This window comes from Chelmon rostratus, chromosome 1, assembly GCF_017976325.1.
Source record: "Chelmon rostratus isolate fCheRos1 chromosome 1, fCheRos1.pri, whole genome shotgun sequence".
NCBI classification, from domain to species: Eukaryota; Metazoa; Chordata; class Actinopteri; order Chaetodontiformes; family Chaetodontidae; genus Chelmon; species Chelmon rostratus.
Window position 1 is genome coordinate 4,961,284 of NC_055658.1, and position 19,048 is coordinate 4,980,331.

Here is a 19,048-nt window from a genome sequence, read left to right on the forward strand (position 1 = left end):
AAAGGAACATCTGGTTTTGTCAAGAGATCCCTGGTTTTTCTTGAGGGCCAAAAACTACAAAGTAGTCAGCATCACACCGTCTATATGGTGAAGACATGTTGTTGTCAGGATGGAGGTACAGGCTACCGCATTTGCAGAATTCCAAATTTCTGAAAGTACAATAAATGAAACTAAACATAAAGAGAAGAATGATACATTCACAGGAACTCTTAAAATTCAACCCTAAAACATTAATCTTACTCTCCATTTGACCACATGGAGTCTTGGAGTGACCATAACGAATCATTCAGCACCTTCAGTTCTTGGGGTGAAGGTAGCTGCTCTGTGTTTGGGTTCTCAAAGATTCTGTCAATCACTGAACTTTATTATCCTCGTATAAACGATGCTCAGGTTCCATGCACTCTCACTCCACTCTTTTTCTTTTTGTCCGAGTCCATCACCGAGTGTTGATGCTGACGTTCCACAGACACGGTGGAGAGGAAGGAATCGCACAGTGCTCTCGCGTTCCCTCGGTTCCTGTCTCTCATTCTTACAATCCCTTCTCCTCTGCCCTCCATTCTTCATGCAACGATGCTTTACCTTTCTCCACCCCTTCAACTTTTCCATCTGTGGTCATCAGAAGCTTTTATACCTTTTGGCTCCAGCGCTTCACAGTTGGCTTTATTATTATGGTTAGGGTTAGGGTTATGATTATGATGATTATGGTTATGGTGAAGATTAGCAGATTTGAATGCAGGTATTCACCCATGCAATTAATCAGTCAGTGTGAAACAAACCAGGGTGTGCAGACCAGACATGCACTGTCACATATAAACACACACACACTGTAATTTGATTTGCATGGATGGGATCTCTACTGCAGGAGGCACAGAGAGTGTCTTGTTCGGTGACCTTAGGATTGCACGTCTGCTTTTTTCAGATGATATACTGCTGCTCCTTTCATCAGACCACGACCTTTAGCATGTACTGGGATGGTTGCAGCTGTGTAGCAGTTGGCATGACAGTCTGGCGTCTGAGTATCTTTGGGTCTTGCTCATGGCTGATGGGAGGCTTAGTTGGCAGTAATGGGGACGTTGTCTCAGACCTTGAAGGAAAAGCTCTGGCTATACAGCATGATCCGTGTTCCTGCCCTCACCTGTGGTCATGAGGTTTGAGTAAGGACCAAATGAGATGGCAGGTGCAAGCATTAGTTCCCCTCGCAGTGTGGCTGGGTCACTGTTAGAGAAGTAAAGGTGTTTGGAATAGAAACCCTCAGGGATTCACCAACCAAGCTCTTTCTGTTCTGATACAGATTCCTACACATCCATTTCCACACATAGGTGTAGAAAGTGGGAAGAGACCCCAAGTGGTAAATTCAGTACACACACCACAGCAGGTTTGTTGGTTATTTTTGTTCATGTCGTCTGTGTATTTTGTTTTCAAAAGTGTAGTCAGGCATGAAGTGAGAGATGTTCTCCGCTTTGTTTTCCGCCCTCCTTTTCCTGCACACTGTGTTATAAATGTACAATCCAGGTGCTGCTACAAATATAAAAATGTACAGTATGTGAATAAACCTATATGAGAGTGGGTCACAGGGGTATTGAAGGTTAATAAAAAAAATGCAGTCGGTGGCTGTGTGTTTGTGCGTTTGTGTGTGTGTGTGCGTCTGTAGTGTGATATTTATGCCACAGGGAAATTGCGGATATTTGGCTACACCCAGAGCTCTGGGATATCTGTCTCTGTGGGTCTCTGTGTGTGTCCCTCTTGGTCCACTGATCCAGCCCTAAGTTCCAGAGAGGATCCAGCACGTTATAACACCGGGCATCAAACAAGATAAAAGGGCCTTTCTGCTTCAGAGTCCTGCTGCTGGCTGCCAGCTACAGAGGAAACACCAACTAACCTTGGATGTCTTTACCGAGAAGCCCAACTCACTTTTTTCTTTGCTACTTTCTTTCGAAGTTTCTTTGTCCACCTTTGACCAAAGACACAGAAATAAACTGTGTCCGTCCAGTATTTTCTCATACATCTATTACTTTAAATTTGTGCCCGCTTTATTTGTTGATTTCCTTTTCATCTTCATCTTTCTCTTTCAAAATTCTGTCTTTGACTCAGGAGAGGCATGGTGAGTGTGGGGGCCGGGGGTTTGTTTGTCCGTTGCATTCAGCGTCCTGCCGACAGAGGGGAAAGAATGAATCATTGACGAGGAGTATGATGCCAGCAGGAGACTCCTGAGAGAGACAATTCAGCAAACAGAGCACATGAAACACGGTAGACCAGGAATCCTCTCTTTTCTCTTGGCTCTCATCTCATCGCCCATCCCTCCGTTACTTCCTGCTTGGAGGTGAAGCCGAAAGGGAAACACTTGGCGCTCGCTTTCCCCCAGGAGAGTGAGCTGGGTTTACTCAGCAAGCCCCTGCTCCTAATCTTGGCTCGCTGCATCTCGCGGGGCTTGAAAAGTCACCTCATTTAAAATTGAGACATGGCTCGAAAAAAGCAGGTGGAGACGTAGCGCTTCCAGAGCGTCTCGGTCGGGATTTCTGCCACATCCCTCAAAGCTTTAATTAAAAGACCGAGCTGATGTAGGAGACAGACGAGAGAGCAGAGACAGGGGGTCAAGCTGGCTAATCGCTCCTCCAGAGAGGAGAGATAGAGACTAATAAATAGTGGAGATAGACAAAGAGAAGGAGACAGAGAAGTGATGGAGTTACATGGGATGGATCGAGGCAGAGAAAGAGAACCAGTAAAGAAAAGGACAGAGTGAGATGTCATTGAGATATATTAAGGTGATGAGAAAGATGAGCAACAAATTGCGTGGCAACCGGGGGAGCAGATGTTTATCCAACACTTTTTCAAACACAAGCAGATAATGAGCAAGACTAAACAATGCTTAATGATGGGAGAGCGCCACTGCTCGTCTTACCTTCTCAAAGACGGGCTTGTTGTTATTCACATCATCCACTCCCACTATGACCTGAGCCGTGGATGACAAGGCCTGAGGTCCGCCTGAGGCGTTGTCATCCGTCGCTGTAACGTTCAGGACGTATTCAACACCCTGGAGGTGGGGGGGCGGGCTGGAGCGCAGACGGATCAAGCCTTCGACCAAACAGTAGGATAACAGGTGGTTAACACACACTCAGTCAGCTGCTGATGATATAAGAAGTTGTCAGTACGATGTTTGCAATAGTAATGTGATGGCACAAAAACAAGTCATTACAGAACATATGTTGCTGACCACAAACCAGTCCACAGAGTGCTGGTTGCTGGAGTTATTCACGTCCTGGGCTCTCAAGGGTCCACTTGAAAAGTCTAAATTCATTTTACCACATCCCTTTTCTTTTATTTGGTCTTAAAAATGATCAACTACTCGACCCAAAGCTGACCTGTAAGGGGAACAAGTACAAACATTTGGCTCTCAGTGGGCAAATTAATGATTTGAAAATGGACATCCTAACTGGCCAGGTTGCACAGTTAGAAACTCTGGATATTAGCCAGAATGACTGGAACAACAGAAGGGACTGCAGGCCAGGGGGTGAATTGGTGTTGGTCATTAATTGTATGGTTGGTGGATCAGTGCAATAGACCCAAAATTGGACTCAATGTGTGTGTGTGCATGTGAACTGCCAAATCATTGTAGTGTGATGGTGTGTTTACAAGGCTTATGTTTCCTGTCAGCACCTTTACTATCAGTCTGTCTAGTAAAAGGTGAGAATGCCATTGAATGGACACTGTTTGTGTTCTATAACAGGAAGCCAAACTATCCATTGTATCTGTCTCAGTGGGAGCTGTCGAGACAGCAGTCATGACATCTCTGTCAGACTTCCATTCATGTTCAGATGTAGAAGAAGCTCAGACCCAATCCAGTATAGCATTTGAACATTGCGGATATCTGTCGAGTAAATAAGTAAATAGGGAGCTTATTTTAACAACAGATTTCTGAGAAAAATTACTACAATCTCTGTACATTTTTAGCCTTTCCAGGATGCCCAACCATGATACTACCACCTGTTACCAATCCACCTGTTTACCTGTGGAATGATCCAAACACGTGTTTTTGGAGTGTTCAACATCTTTCCCAGTCGTTTGTTGCTCCTGTCCTAACTTGTTTGAAATGGGTTGCTGCCATCAAATTCAGAATAAGCAGATATTTACAAAAATCGGTGAAGTTGATGAGGTCAAACATATTGTCTTTGTACTGTTTTAAGTGAATATATGTCAAAAAGAGTGAGCACATTTTCACATTCTGTTTCATTTATGCTTTACCTCACTATTTTGACATCTGGATTGCACATGAGGACACAGTTCTCTACCAGGTGGTATGAAATTTCAACCAGGAGGTATGAAATGATGAAATAATCAACACCACATGATAACGTAAGAGTGAGAATTGGGTTGAAAATAACCCCTCACTCTCTCTGTGCTGCTGCAGAGGCACAATCATTCCTTTTGTAAATCAGAAGAAAAAGGGCCAACCAATGAGAGAAAAAGAGGTTTCTGGTGGACACAAACTTTAGTTTTTAGGTCTGAGAGATGTTCTTTAATTATGGCTACACAACACATGAATAGTTAAATTGACTGGTATTCCCTTTTAGGACCATCATTCAGGCATTCCATTTCATCCCTTCTCTCTTTTTCTCTTACTGACTCTGTCTTTCAGTCCAGTGTAGGCGTCTCATCTGCATCCCACTCTCTGCTTTGAATGACTCTCCTCCACTCTGTATTCATCTCACCCTTTGGTGCTGTGTTTACTTTGTGTGTGTTTGTGTGAGAGTATGTGTGTGGGCTAACAGCGCAGATACACTTATTACATCCTCCTTATCTTCAGAGGCAGGGGCAGGTGATACGGCTGTCATGTGTTCATTTGGTTGCTGTTTCACAAGAGACCCTGCAATTGGAATCATGTGTACACTTATCATAGATATGTATGCTTGTATTATTCATCCTTCTATCTCTGTTTTCCAGACCAAGAGAGCTGATGAGACAGATTACAGCCAGATGGCGTATGATTTTTATTTCTTATCAGTTTTTTCATGTGTGTGCGTCCATAGCTAGTGCACCAGCATGACACATGGGAGGAAGATTTGCATCAAGTAATATGAAGTGGAAATGAATGATGAAGGAAATAGGATGGAACAAAGAGGATAATTTCTGTTCTGCTAAAGTTAATGTTTTACAAGCTCATGCTATTTGAATTGCACATATACAGTATGTCCCTTCTGTTTGCCTATGACTGTGCATATGCATATGTGTGTGTGTGTGTTGTTGCACAAGAGATGGAGGATTGCCATGGAGGGGGTGTCTGCCTCGAGGTGTTTGTCACAATGGCTGGTTCCCTGGCACTGCTGCACATGGTTAAGGGTGTGTGTGTGTATGTGTGTGTGTTTGACAGGGAAAAAGATAAAAATAGACAGGGAGGAAAAGAGCAAGAGAGAGGGGGAAAGATGATTCCAATTTAGAGGCGTAGAGGTGTAAGGGGAGGAAGCTTTGACTCAAGAATGACGTGCCACATACATTGTGTCAGACACATATAAATGCATAAATATACTCTCTCACACACCTACACAGTAAAATATACACGGGAGCATACAAACACTTATATTCAGCAAAGGCTGCTGCAGAGGCCCTGCCAAGTGCAATGAAGTCCAGCAGTAAGTTTTTTTTTTTTTTTCAGGCCAAACTTCAGCCAGCCAGCACTCTATAAGCAGAGAAAACAGAAAGGACGTTTTCTAACAGCTTCTGTGTGGAAAAAGAACATGCCTCATAGCCTAAATTAAAGCTATTATGTTATTTCACAGGGACAACATGTTGCCTTCTGCACTAAGGGAGTCCAGATTCTGTGGTTGAACAAAAATACACCACATCCATGTAGTTTTAGGCTGTTTTCAGTTTTACTAGTCAGGCAGCGTTGACATGATTTTCACAACATTCCGCACACGGCATAGCGCTGACATGTCTTGGCTCAAAATTTGATAGCCTTTATGAATATGAAACACAAATGCCTTCAATATTGAAGACATACAAGATAAAATTCTTAAATGCCTAAATTTTTACATTTTCCGGATCAGCCCATAAAGTCTTGAAATCTTGCAAAAGTGCAATGATTTTTCCCTTCAATCTCCCAAAAATTAATTACTTTTAATTAAAATATGCTTTATTTTTGGTGTTACAGACTTGTGAGTCTTGTAACCATGCAACTGTGATACACAAAATAAGAGGGTGGCAAAAGGGGAGAGAGCCATAAATTCCTGAGAGGAATTTTTCTCATTAAATTATGCAGGTATCCAGTCTGTGCTACACTATTAAGACACAGTATCACAGTAACTTGTTTTGTCATGGTTGTTAAGCTCACACCTGGCTACACAGCCCAAGATTCAGATCCTAACTATTTGCTGGTCTTCTAACATCTGTGGCTGCGGCTGTTAGTTGACTGGATAACATACACACTGATATACCCTTGTGTTGTTCTTAAAAACACAGATAAAACTAAGCAAGCCAAAGCTGGTTCCATAACCAGTTGTTTATATTGCTGATATTCCCAATCCCAATTCCATGAACCAGTACCAGGCCACTGAACGTTTGCTAGTGTATTAGAACATACGGCGTCCATTCACTGATGGTCCATCAGGGGAACAATCAATTATTTTCTGAACATGTGTTGTAACACAAGCTCATTGAATAGGACCAAGGACACCCAGCACCCAGCTCATCAACACATAACCTGATGTACCCGCTCAACACTAAATCACCTAGGAAAGAAGCTGCTCTGCAGTCTGGCAGCACGGCACTGCATACTTCTGTATTGCTTGTCAGTTGGCAGCAGGGTCAACAGGCTGTTGCTGGTTTGGGTATTGTCTTTAAGTATCTTTTGGGCTCTGCACAGGCACCTCACCACACCAGTCTCACTGATGCTTGTTAAATGAGTATTTTTAATCACCTGCCGCAGAGCCCTCCATCCATCTTCTGAGCCCTCTTTATCAGGTTTGAGATGTGTGATGTTAACGACGGGTTCTCTGTGATGTTTATTCGCTAAACCTGCCTTATTCAGTTCCTCTGATGTAGACAGGGGTGTGATTTTGTTTTGTTGTCTAAAATCAAAATCAACTCCTCAGTTTTGTTGACGTTGAGCAGTTGGTTGTTCTCTGTGCAGCACCTTGCAAGATGAGCTGTCTGGGGTCACTGCAGTGGTGCGAAAAAGGCTACTATCTGAAAGAAGGCACAAGTGGCCAAATCCATTTTTTTTTTTTTTTTGCTCCTAGGCTCATAGATATGCTTTTTTCATTATAGTGTGAAAAGTGCAAATCCCACTGAATGTGATTTCAATATTATGCGGTCCTAAATCAGATACAGATATATTCTGATTTGTACAATGCAACATCAGTCCGAACGGAGTGTCTTGTTGCGAGACTCTGGTGGAGAGGTGCTGACAGATGTAGAGAAAAGCAGCCCTTGATGTCTTAAATTTTTGGATTAAATCTGTTTCTGTGAAGCGATTCACATCACGATCCCATCCCCCTGGCTCCGACATTCATAAACTGCTCAGTACAGAAGTAGCAGCCATTGCTCCAAACAAATCATAAATAAAAATCTGGCTCTCTTTCTCCTCATCTTCATCCTCATTGTCTGCTCATGAATGCAATGGCTTCCACTGCACATAAACATAAATGAAACCATTAACCATGAGCTGAAATCAGTGGCTTCCATGATTACTTCCACAGGACTCCATAGGAGTGCTGTGTGTGACGTTGTATGTGTTATACACTATATATGTGTTATTGTTCTTTTGCATATAGAAGTCGGTTCAGGGCCGTGACCAGTTCACTGGAATATGACATGCTTGACATGGGGATGAGTGTACTGAATGCTGATTTAAAATCAATGAAAAGCATTCAGATGTAGAGATGGCATCCTCTGTGGATCTGCTAGCTCTTAATGCAAACTGGTGAGGGTCTAGGCAGGCTGGGGTGTTGTTTTTGATGTGCTGAAGAATCAGTTTCTCAAAGCACTTAATCAGAATGGGGGTCAATTGGACTAGACACTACAGACTTTTTTCGGACAAGAACAATGGTGGCTGTCTTGAAGCAGGTAGTACCACTCTGTAGGATCGCTCTTCTGTGACAATGATATGCTAAAAATGTCAGTAATGACACTAACTAGCAATTTGGCGCATGTTATCAGGTCCAGCAGCTTTATTCATATTAATTCTTAGCAGGGTGAAGGAAGAATATACTTTACAACTGACTCCTTGTTGACAAGATCAAAGCACAAATAAATCTTGTTTAGCTCGCCTCACACATGATGAGGGCACCCCCTCTTTGGTACCCTGTGATGGTCTGGATCACTTGCCACATGCCTTAGTGTTGTTGGTATTGAGATATCTCCCAGTCCCTCCTGATGTATTTGCTTTGCCTCCTTGCTAACAGCTTTTAGTGTTCCTCTGATGGTGTTGTATGCTTCCTTGACATCTGGCTGAGACGCAGCTTTTTTGGCTCTGGCTACAGCTTTCACCTCTCCAATCATCCAGGCTTTATGGTATGGTCATCATCAACACATTGTCACTGTTAGTGTATATTCCTCAAAAGTGATTTGCTATTCCTTGGTGGCAGCATCTCTGAACATGTCCCGGTCAAACCTGTCCTGTAGAACTGCTGTAGTTTCATCTCTCCACACCTTTTAATCAGCTGAGAGTAACATGGTCCAGGGTATTGCTTCCCCTGCTGGGGTATGGACATGTTGGCGGAGTTTGGGTAAAAACATTCTTAGATGATGTTTAAGCTCCAAACATCATTGAGGAAGTGTGGAGTCTTGTGTTCTTTCAGCATGAAATACAGTCCACCCGTTGAGTGTAATGCCTTGACCTGGGATGTTGTCATGGAGGCAGGTCTCTGTTGCAATGTATGCACAACAGACCTGAGTCTTATTTCATCCTTTTTATTTTCCTGGACATTAGCCAGAAGTAGGCTGCGTAGTGGAATTACCTTAGCTGGGTTATCTTATTTCTATTCCAGCTCTCTTCCCTCTCTTCCTGGGGTGATCACACTTCCATCCATTGAAATGCATTCAATATATCAAATATTGTACTATACCGACAACAGAACAATTATTTTTTTATATGAAATTCAGAGGAATAAACATATGCTTCGACAAAACCCATAAGTAGCCTAGTATAAGTAAACCAGACAAAACATTTTATGCCAATGTTGAATAATTGTTTCTTTGATTGGTGGCACAGACATTTTTGGATGGTATTCAAAAAGGTATTGAAATTCAATACGACCCTATTGGCTTGGCAATGAATCCTCTCCAGCCTTAATGTTGTTTGATTCCAGAGTTATTAACCACCTATAATTTGTACCCACTATGCAGCCTTGATATGTACAGTAATGCATTGAACAACCGTGTCAATATGAGATTGCTTTCTGATTGTGTGGGGAACTATTTAATCAGAGAGGACCTTGATACCAAAATTTTCTGACCATTGTACTGGGAATGTTTTTAACTGAACTGTCTTCAAGATTAACTTGAAATCCATGACCATGACTTCCATTATACATGAGCTTTATATATGAAATAGGAAAGACTTGCTGCCTGTATACTGTGGCCTCAAATGTCAGTTTTGTAGAAATCAACAATTGTTAAGGCCAATTTCAGCATTTAACTGGAACTCGATTCAGCATAGGTACTGTTTGAGGCACAACCCACCAATTGTCTCTACACTCAAGGCTGCATCTCATTTCTTTGCGTTTCAACCTTGACTCTGCTGTACATTCCCTCCAGTACAAACTATGTCTGTGTATCCAATTCACTCTGCTTGCTCTTTCATGTAGACCAGGCTTTTAATTAGGAACATTTATTCAATGCTAGTGTTGCTGACTTTGAACATTGGAGTTGAAAGTTGCCAGTTTCAGCAGCTGGATGTATTCAGGCCAAGCCTCCCACGTGGGCGCCACCTTAACCAAAACAACAACAACAACAACAACAAAGCAATACTCTAAAATGACAGTAACCTGGATATTTTGCTCCAAATTTCTCATTAAACAAACCAAAATAGACTATTTATGGTGTGTGCCTGGGCTGATAGGGGTTTCATTGTACAATGGGCTTACGAGAGATAACTAAAATTAGAACAATTGTTTGCTGCACAAAGAGCAATCGACGGGTCAATAAAAACTGGTCACAAATGATGAATGCATAAATCAACTAACCATTTAAATGCAGATTATTTCACTGCTTTCACTGATTTGCACTGCAATTAATGTTGACATCTGTACATTCAGGAAGACTTATTATAAAGAGTGAAGAGAAGTGGTACAGTGTGCGCTGAATATACATTAAATGTAATGTCTGTGCAATTATCGTATGTGTTAGGATGTAGCACTGTATTGACAGGCAGTCTATAAACTAAAGGGATGTCCAGCTAAATAACAAGACTAAGAGTCTACAGCCATGCTGATGTATGTGTGTATTTATAATGTGAATGCGACCATGAATGTCTGTATAAATGCCATGGCAATCCATTCAGAGTCTTTAAGACATTTCCTGCCTCCACCCCCAAAGAATGGAAGTGAACAGAACTCTATATAATCTACACACCTCACATTTTCACTTTCTGTAAAAACCACATCCAATGCATCGATATAGCGCTTTCTGATGAAAGAATCAGAAAGAGCAAAGCAGGTGAGTAGAGAAAAAAGGAAATGGAAACAAACCTGCAATTTCAAAATATAGTTCCAAATAAAGGTCTCTGAACAGAAATGTCAGAATGTGAACAATGCAAAAAATAATTCTAGAATTTTACAGATTGTCATTTGGTGACATTTACTTTAATGATAGTAGTACCACAGTTTTAAAAATAGCTACAATAATGGCAGCAGTAGCAGCAGTGGTGGACAGAAATACTGGCACAAGTCATGGTTGTATTTGGATTTATAATACCAGACAATTGGACTCTTTGTCCTAAGAATGATGAGTTAGAATAAAAAATACATGTATATTCATACCAAATATGCATTAAGATTGTATGCAGTAGTCCAACCTTCTTTCTCTCCACCCACGCTGCTCCAGCAGTGCGAGGGAGTGCTCTCATGCTTAATGAACTGAGACAGAAGGCCAGATAAATGTGACCAGTTCAGCAAAGGCAGCAGGCAGACACAGAGAGAGGCTGCGGCCTGCTCACTATGTTGCATATACAGGGAGCACCGGAGGCGCCCTGTAGTCCGATCCCTGCCTTCCTCTGCCTTTGGTTGGCATAAACATCTAATCGGGCCTTCTAAAAAGCCTTAGATGAGAGCAACACATGCTGGGTAAGTGGTTGAAAATGGGACACGGAAAACGTTTTAGGACATTCCAAGAACGAAGCATACAGCGAGCGTCTGTTCAAATCTACGAGATATGTGTCCCTGTAGTATAGGTTACAGCCGTGTGTGCATGCGTGTGTGCATGTGTGCGTGTGTGTGTTTCTGGACGTATGTGTTTGCCTGCATGTGTGTGGATGCTTATATACATACACATTGTGTTCTTTGTGTAATTCTGTGTATAAATGCAGGTGTTTATGTTTATGGTTGTGTCTGGGTATGTGTGTGTGTGTATGTGTGTGCGTGTGCGTGTGTGTGTGTGTGTGTATTGCTGCTAACAGGGCCAGCACATATCATCGCTTATCAGAGATGGAGAAGATGTTTCCTCAGGGTTCAGTGAGCAGCCGTCACTTCACATAAAGGCAGCTCGGAGGGAGGAAGTAGAAGGATGAAGCAAGGGATTGGTGAAAGACAACACAGAGGGCTGTGTGGGGGGGCTTCCTCAGGTCAACATCATGCCAGAAAAAACATGGACTGGATTTGGGAGACAAAGAGGGAGAAGTGGAGTGATGACAGAGACAAAAAAAAAGGAGTGAGAAGTGGAATAGTGAAGGAGAGACAGAGAGAATAACAATATATTTGCCAGAGGGAACCAGCGAGAAGAATGGGGGCAAAGCAATGTGGGTTTGTTACATAAAGCTGGGATCAGACACAGGTCAGCACATCAGACCAAACACAATAGATAGGAGGTGAGCAGTTCAGAAGGAAAGACTAAATAATAGAAATAAAAGAAGACAACAGGACCCCATCACTGGTTATCGAGGAGTCTTCCCTGAAAACAAAGCGACTGCCTCCCTCTCAAGGAAATACTCGTCCAAAATGCCATAAAACCTTGCTGAGGAAAAAAAGGAGTTGATCGAAGCCTGTTTATTGGCGCTAGCTTTTCCCCTTAGCTGTCAGTAAATACTTCCTCCCCTCCAACAGAGCGGGTGTTTCTGTATTTATGGGTTTTAATAGGAAGAGCGTGATCATCATATTGACCAGCCTGCTCGGATCCTAATGCGCGCCTTAAATCTCTGGGAAACACATTGTATTCCAGCGTGAGTTACAGGCAAATTAACGTGGAGAGGGGGTCTGGCAGGGCTGCTTCTGCCGGAAGGGAGGAAAACAATCGCTTGAAGAATTGTCGGACATTTAGCACGGGGAGGGATGAGAGGGGAGAGGAGGCAATAAACAATTTTCATCAGTAGCTGAGAGAGAATGAGATGGGCTGGAGAGGGTGGGAGGAATCCGATGTGTTCATCTTCCATTATAAGAATCATAAAATAGTTTTAATGACCAAATATTGGGCTCTTTGAAACAAGATATTGGATCATATTACAAGCATTATGGTGTCACACTTTGGCACACACACTTTGATGCAGACAAATTGTGTAGTGCCTTTGTGTGCCTCTGCATTAGGCCTAATTCCCTCTGCGTGTGTGCATGTCTAAATATGACTGGTTGTCAAGCTGATTTACTGTAAATCCATCACTCCTAAAGGTGCTTAATGAAGTCATGTTCTGTGACAGTGACATCGAGGAAGGACACTCCAAGCAGCTCAGATTAATGGTTCAGAAACAGAATCTCATCCATTTTCTCTTCTCTTATGTCGCATGTAGTGACTGTTTTACCTCACCTTAGCTACACCTTATTAGGACTGATGCATCATAGAACTGAAAACATTCAATCGATTGGTCGATTAACAGAATATCAATCTTAAACGAACAATGGGGCTGTAAGGCACAGAGAAATAAGATACATCAGGCTATGATACACAGGAGGTACATTGTTAGTCGGATATATTCATTGTTGGTTTTGTTGATGCTTGTTTTTTTTAAGGACCTGTACATCCATGGTGCACCCACACATCCAACTTGCAGATCAGCACACACATGGAGTAATAAATATATTGGCAGACAATTTGCTAGATGCCCAACATCCAGACTTTGGCTGGTCTGAGAATGCAAAGTTAACCTTTAATGAGTGGTGACGTGCAGAAATTTGGCCAATGTGACCAAATGCAAATCAGAGTCAAACAATATAAATGGCAAAGCAAGCCTGCGCTCATCATCTGATAGCTGATGGAATCGAGTTACGAGCTACAAGTCTTCTCCTCGCTCGATAAAATGACCGGCCCTATCAGCTGACAGTGAATGTCATTGCTGGTGAACAGAGGAAATTGTGCCTTGAAGTTCTGAGTAATTGAATTTGTAAAAGTCATCGTATTACCCTATAATACGATATGCAGATTCAGAGGGGGTTGCAATTTACAAAAGGGTCAAACCACTATGAAATTGCCACCATCCCCCCCACTTACTACACACACACACAGCGTCATTAACGTTTCCTATTTCACATTGCTTCTGGCGTAGCTGCCCCTGCCTCAGAGGAAGCTGAGATGTGTGACTAGAAACCTCAGATGATATTTTGTTACAAAGACACGGTGGAAACGCTCCTCGCACTTTCACTGATTACTCTAACGTCTCCATGACATGACCTGTCAGGATTTAAATATCCTTGACAAAGCTCCTTGCAGAAAAAGGAAGGCTGGTGAAGCATCCTCACCCACTGAATAATGGACGCAGTGAAGGACATGAAACTAAACTGTATGCACTGTGTGAGGCATGCTGTCAAGACCCTCTGAGGTACACTTGACAAACTGCAGAGCTTTTACATTTATACGCTGTTTGCAAATATAGCAGGGAGGGCAGACAGCGGAGCACGGTGAAAATAACTGCAGGAAAAAAAAAGAATCTTTGTGGATATTTCAGGGCTTGTGCTAAATCTACGGAAGTGAATAGCAAAATAATAACGGCCCCTGAGCAGCCTAAAGTTCTAAGACTATTCTCCAAAAATTTGAAAAGGCAAGTTAAAAATAATTCATAAAGCACTACTATTTTTTACTTGTTTTTTGGGGGGGTGATTATTAATAGTGCAAGCAAGTAATTAAGAGGACAACACATATGAGACCTGACAAGGCAAGAGAGAGAAACGACAACAAGGACAGAAATACAGATAGCTTAAATGATTAACAGGATGTAGCTGAATAAAATTTTATAGATACAAGCAGAAATGATGTGCTTGCTACACAAGCCTGTAGGTGTATGGGTGTGTACGATGTAGAGGGAAGAGAGAGCGAGAGCCAGGTCAGACCAGTTTTATTTTATTGATTTATTCATTTCTATTGAGAACCCCCCCAGCTGCTGAGGCCCATCCAGGTGTTGCCTCATTCTTGGATATAGCAAATAAATACACAAACAAAAGCAGAATAAGTGAGTTGAGAAGTGAGCAGGGTCTTATAATTCAAAGTTGTATGTTTGTGTGTGGTATGCACATTAAGATGTCTGTTAGTGCCGTGCTTGCAATGTGGTGGAGGTGGGAATAAACATATGTAATTAAAAATCCTTTCCCTTAAGAGAAAAGGGCAGATTGTAAAAAAAAAAAAAAAAAAAAAATCCAACCTTTTTGGCTGTCAATGACGAAGTTGCCCTCCTCGTTTCCTGTTGTGATCTTATATGTGATCCCGTCCCCGTCAGGGTCCTTCGCCAGCACCGTGGCAACAAGCGTGTTGGGGCCCGCATCCTCTGAGACAAATGTCCGATATCTGATAAAACACAGAAAAACACACGATCAGCGCCTTACCTACGCCTCACTGCAGGAGGTGTCCTGACACACGCCTGCGAAAATGAGAACATGAGATGCATCCTGCAACGTTTTGTCAATGATCAGATCAATTCAATGTAATTCATGTTTGACCAGCAGGAGAACAAAGATGCTTTAATGGAAACATGCTTCAGTGCCCACATGAAAATATTGATTGATATGAATCATAAGTGCGCCACAAGTAAATCAATTTATAGATGAACCAAATGCACCGCTGCTTTTCTCTCATTCTACATTATAACCTCATGAGTATAATTTCGTATTCAGGGATCTTTGAATTTCAAATTCAACCAGGGAAAACAAATATGAACAGGGCTGATTTGTTGAGCCTGGTCTCATTCCCAGAGCATCAAATACCAGAGCGCCCCACGGCATCTCTTATAGATGCCCAACATACCCTTTAGTGCTTGTATGAGACGCAGCTGGCTTTCAGTGAACTCCGACGTGAACCCATCCTCGTCAGAGAAAAGTGATGCGGTATAAGAGCAAGAAAGTCTGCAAATGGAGGAGAGTGGGGTGGATGAATGGGTCAAACAAACGCACGACTTTCACCCAGGAGACTGGGGTTTGTGTCCCATGAAGAGACCAAAAGTGAATGATCTTTTCCTTAACCGAACCAGGTGGTTTTGATGCCCCAGTGTCAGGGGCGGACTTACCATTAGGCAAAACTAGGCAGTTGCCTAGGGCCCCAAGTTCCTGAGGGCCCCATAAAACTCCTCATACACTTATGGTTAATATAGTTATTACTTATTTGCGCACATTAATCATGTTTTTGATTAAAATCCTTTCGCTAAAAGGCCAGCAGAATGCTTATTGTATTATGTGTGTCTCGGGGCCCCCCCTTCACTCTCCACTACATTGGATCAGTCCATCTTATTGCGCATGTGCAGAAAGGATCCAGGAAGACAGCGGTGTACGAAAACAAACGGCGCGAAGAGAAGAGAAGAGAAAGAAGAGAAAGAAGATGAAAAGAAGTTACCCCAGCGGTGCGAATAAAAGGAGAAAAAAGGAGGAAAGCAGAAAGCTGCTCTCAAAATTGCCCAAAGTGAGTACATTTTTCACTGTGGCAGCGGCTAACAACAGCAACCCACAACCGGCGAGTGAAACGGCGATGTCGACACCTGTTGGGGAGGGTCCGTTGTTGACGTGTGGAGATGAACAAATAGTGAGTATCAAAACTGTCGAAGGAGTGATCCCCCCCACCCCCACTATATTGATTAGTATTTCTTTATCTCATTGAAGACGGGAAAGCTTGTGTCATTTTGTAGTAAGCTTTGAATTTCGTTTCTATTTGCTACAGAGGATGAGAAATCTATTATTTAGTAGGCTTTTTTTTTCGTGTTGAATTTCAAGGAAAACTTCAAAATCACCCATAGGTTTTACAGGTAATTTTGGCAGGCGTTTTAGTCCTTAATGTGCTAAGTTATGCATTCAAAATGATAGAAACTATGTAACTTAAGGAAGTTATTAACAACTGCTCACTGCATTAAAATAATCCCTGTCAGTGTTATAGCTTTATATTTATAAATCTTGCTTTAATGTGTTATCATTTACTGCTGTAGATGTTTAAGGTTGAGCTAATTTTAAATGAATTGATTTACTGTTGGGCAGTTTAAGCAACTGTGATACATTCACTAGTCTTTCCTGTGACATGCAGCCTGTTTTCAGCCTTGTCATGATTGCATTTTCCAGCTGGCCCAAGATGATTTTTTGAACAGTTTTGGCTTAAGAAGTCACCCTTCAAAGAAAGACTTTAGGTTTATCACAAATATTAGCATTAAATCATCATTTTGGGGGTACATGGTTTGTAAATAATGTTCAGTAGTGGAATAGAAAGTGCAGTATTTGCCTCTGAGATACAGACAAAATTGAAGTTGCATGAAATCATCAAATTTCTACGTTAGCAATTGAGTAAATATTACTATTATTATTACAATTATTATTAATACATTTCACCACTGGGTAAGAGCCTTATACTGTGTTTTGTGTGTGTTTGTTTTCAGAATGAGACAGGGATGGGCTGTGACAGTGAGAGAGCTGAAATTATCCAGCCAGGCTTTGAGGATGATCTTGTTCCATCAGATTGTCAGAATCCAGCCTCATCCACTAGCAAGCGGTCAGCACAGTGGACTTCTTGAAGATGACCCAGCACTCTGGCCAAAACAGTTGTCTGATAGTGTACGCTGCTCAATAGTGCAGAGAGGACCACATCAGGTGAAGGACAGGATCTTCCCAAGAAATGAAGACGGGCGCAGATTTACCAGCAGCAATTACTACATGCAAATGAAAAACGGAGAACAGATAAGCAGATCATGGCTTGTCTACAGTGAAAAGAAGGACTGTTTGATTTGTTTTTGCTGCCGCCTTTTTGGAAACAGAGGAAGGAGCAGTCAGCTGAGTGAGGATGGGTTTAGTGATTGGAAAAATCTTTCAGCCCACCTGAGACAGCATGAAAAATCAGCTGAGCACATTGCAAATATGGATGCTTGGCGCAACCTATCACAGAAACTCCAGACACACACAGCTATAGATCAGGTGAACCAAAATCTTCTGTCTCTTGAAGTAAATCGCTGGAAAGAGGTTCTGACAAGGTTAATTGCGATTGTTAACCATCTGGCAGAGCGCAATCTAGCATTTCGTGGCCACTCTGACAGGTTGTTTGAGACTGGAAATGGAAATTTCCTTGGGCAAGTTCAACTCATGGCTCAGTTTGACCCAATTATGAGAGAACATCTGAGGAGAAGTCAGGCCAAAGAGCAAAGTGACAATTACTTAAGCAAACAAATTCAAAATGAACTCATCTCCCTTGTAGCAAAGTGCACAATCGATGCAATTGTGGAGAAAGTAAAGAAAGCGAAATATTATGCTGTTATCATGGACTGCACTCCAGACCTCAGTCACAATGAGCAGCTTTCAGTGGTGCTACGGATTGTGAATTGTGAAACCTCAAAAGGCATCTCTATTCATGAGCACTTTGTCGGTTTTCTTCAGGCACTTGACACAACAGGAAGAGGCTTATGTGAGTCATTTTTAGGGCACCTAGAAACACTAGGTTTGGACCTCTCCAACTGTCGTGGCCAGTCTTACGACAACGGCAGTAACATGCAAGGTAAAAAGCAGGGGGTCCAAAAGAGAGTGTTGGAACTAAACAAGGCTTTGTGTGTTCCTTGTGGAAGTCACACTTTGAACCTTGTTGTTGGGGACGCTGCAAAGTCATCTGTGAGATCCATCAGCTTCTTTGGTCTGCTACAGCGACTCTACACTCTGTTCAGCTCCTCAGTTCACCGCTGGTCCATTCTCACAGAGCACGTCAAGAACTTCACACTGAAGGCATTGTCAACAACCAGGTGGGAGTCCAGGGTTGAAGCTATCAAAGCTGTTCGCTACCAGTTTCCTGAAATTGTGGAGGCATTAACTGCTTTAAAGGAATATGCCATGGAGAAAAGGGATGCAGAAGTTGTTTCAACAGCTGGGAACATCTGCCAGGAGATGCAGAGTTGGCCCTTTGTGGTAAGTACCGTTGTGTGGTACAATGTGTTGTTCCAGATAAATAAAGCCAGCAAGACCCTGCAGAACCAGAAAGTTTCAATTGAAGCAGTCAGGAAAGAAATCAGGGCAGTGACAGAATTTCTTCAGGAATTTAGGGATGATGGGTTCAACACTGCCAAAACAGAGGCCAGGGAAATAGCAGAGAGGCTTGAGGTGGAGATGAGCTGGCCAGAGGTGCGTCAGAGAAGAACAGCCCGACAGTTTGAGTATGAAGGAAGAGAGCAAACTCAGTCAACTGCAGAAGAGACCTACAAAAGAGAGTTTTTCTTGCCTCTCATTGATACAGCTCTAACTACATTAAAGGAGAGATTTTCACACATGGAAACCTTCTATGAGCTGTATGGATTTCTCTACTCCACTGATGTCATGACAAGCACTGAGAAGGAAGGGAAGCTGGATGAATGCTGCCACAGACTGGAGCAGAGAATGGATGATGTTGATGCGGAGGACCTGAAACTTGAGGTAAAGGGTGCAGTTAGATCCTTCCCCACACATATCTCATCACCATCTGAGATGCTTGATTATAT

At 42.4% G+C, this 19,048-nt stretch overlaps 1 protein-coding gene across 1 annotated transcript in view; it reads right to left on the minus strand.

Annotated features, from left to right (window-relative positions):
* Window positions 1-19,048, minus strand: part of si:ch211-186j3.6 (neural-cadherin) — a 294,654-nt gene that overhangs the window by 167,826 nt on the left and 107,780 nt on the right. Inside the window, exons 7-8 of the mRNA XM_041938705.1 lie at window positions 14,771-14,913; window positions 2,900-3,072 (exon numbers count right to left, since the gene is read on the minus strand). Of these exons, the coding sequence (XP_041794639.1) occupies window positions 2,900-3,072; window positions 14,771-14,913 (316 nt within the window). The remainder of the gene's footprint in view (window positions 1-2,899; window positions 3,073-14,770; window positions 14,914-19,048) is intronic.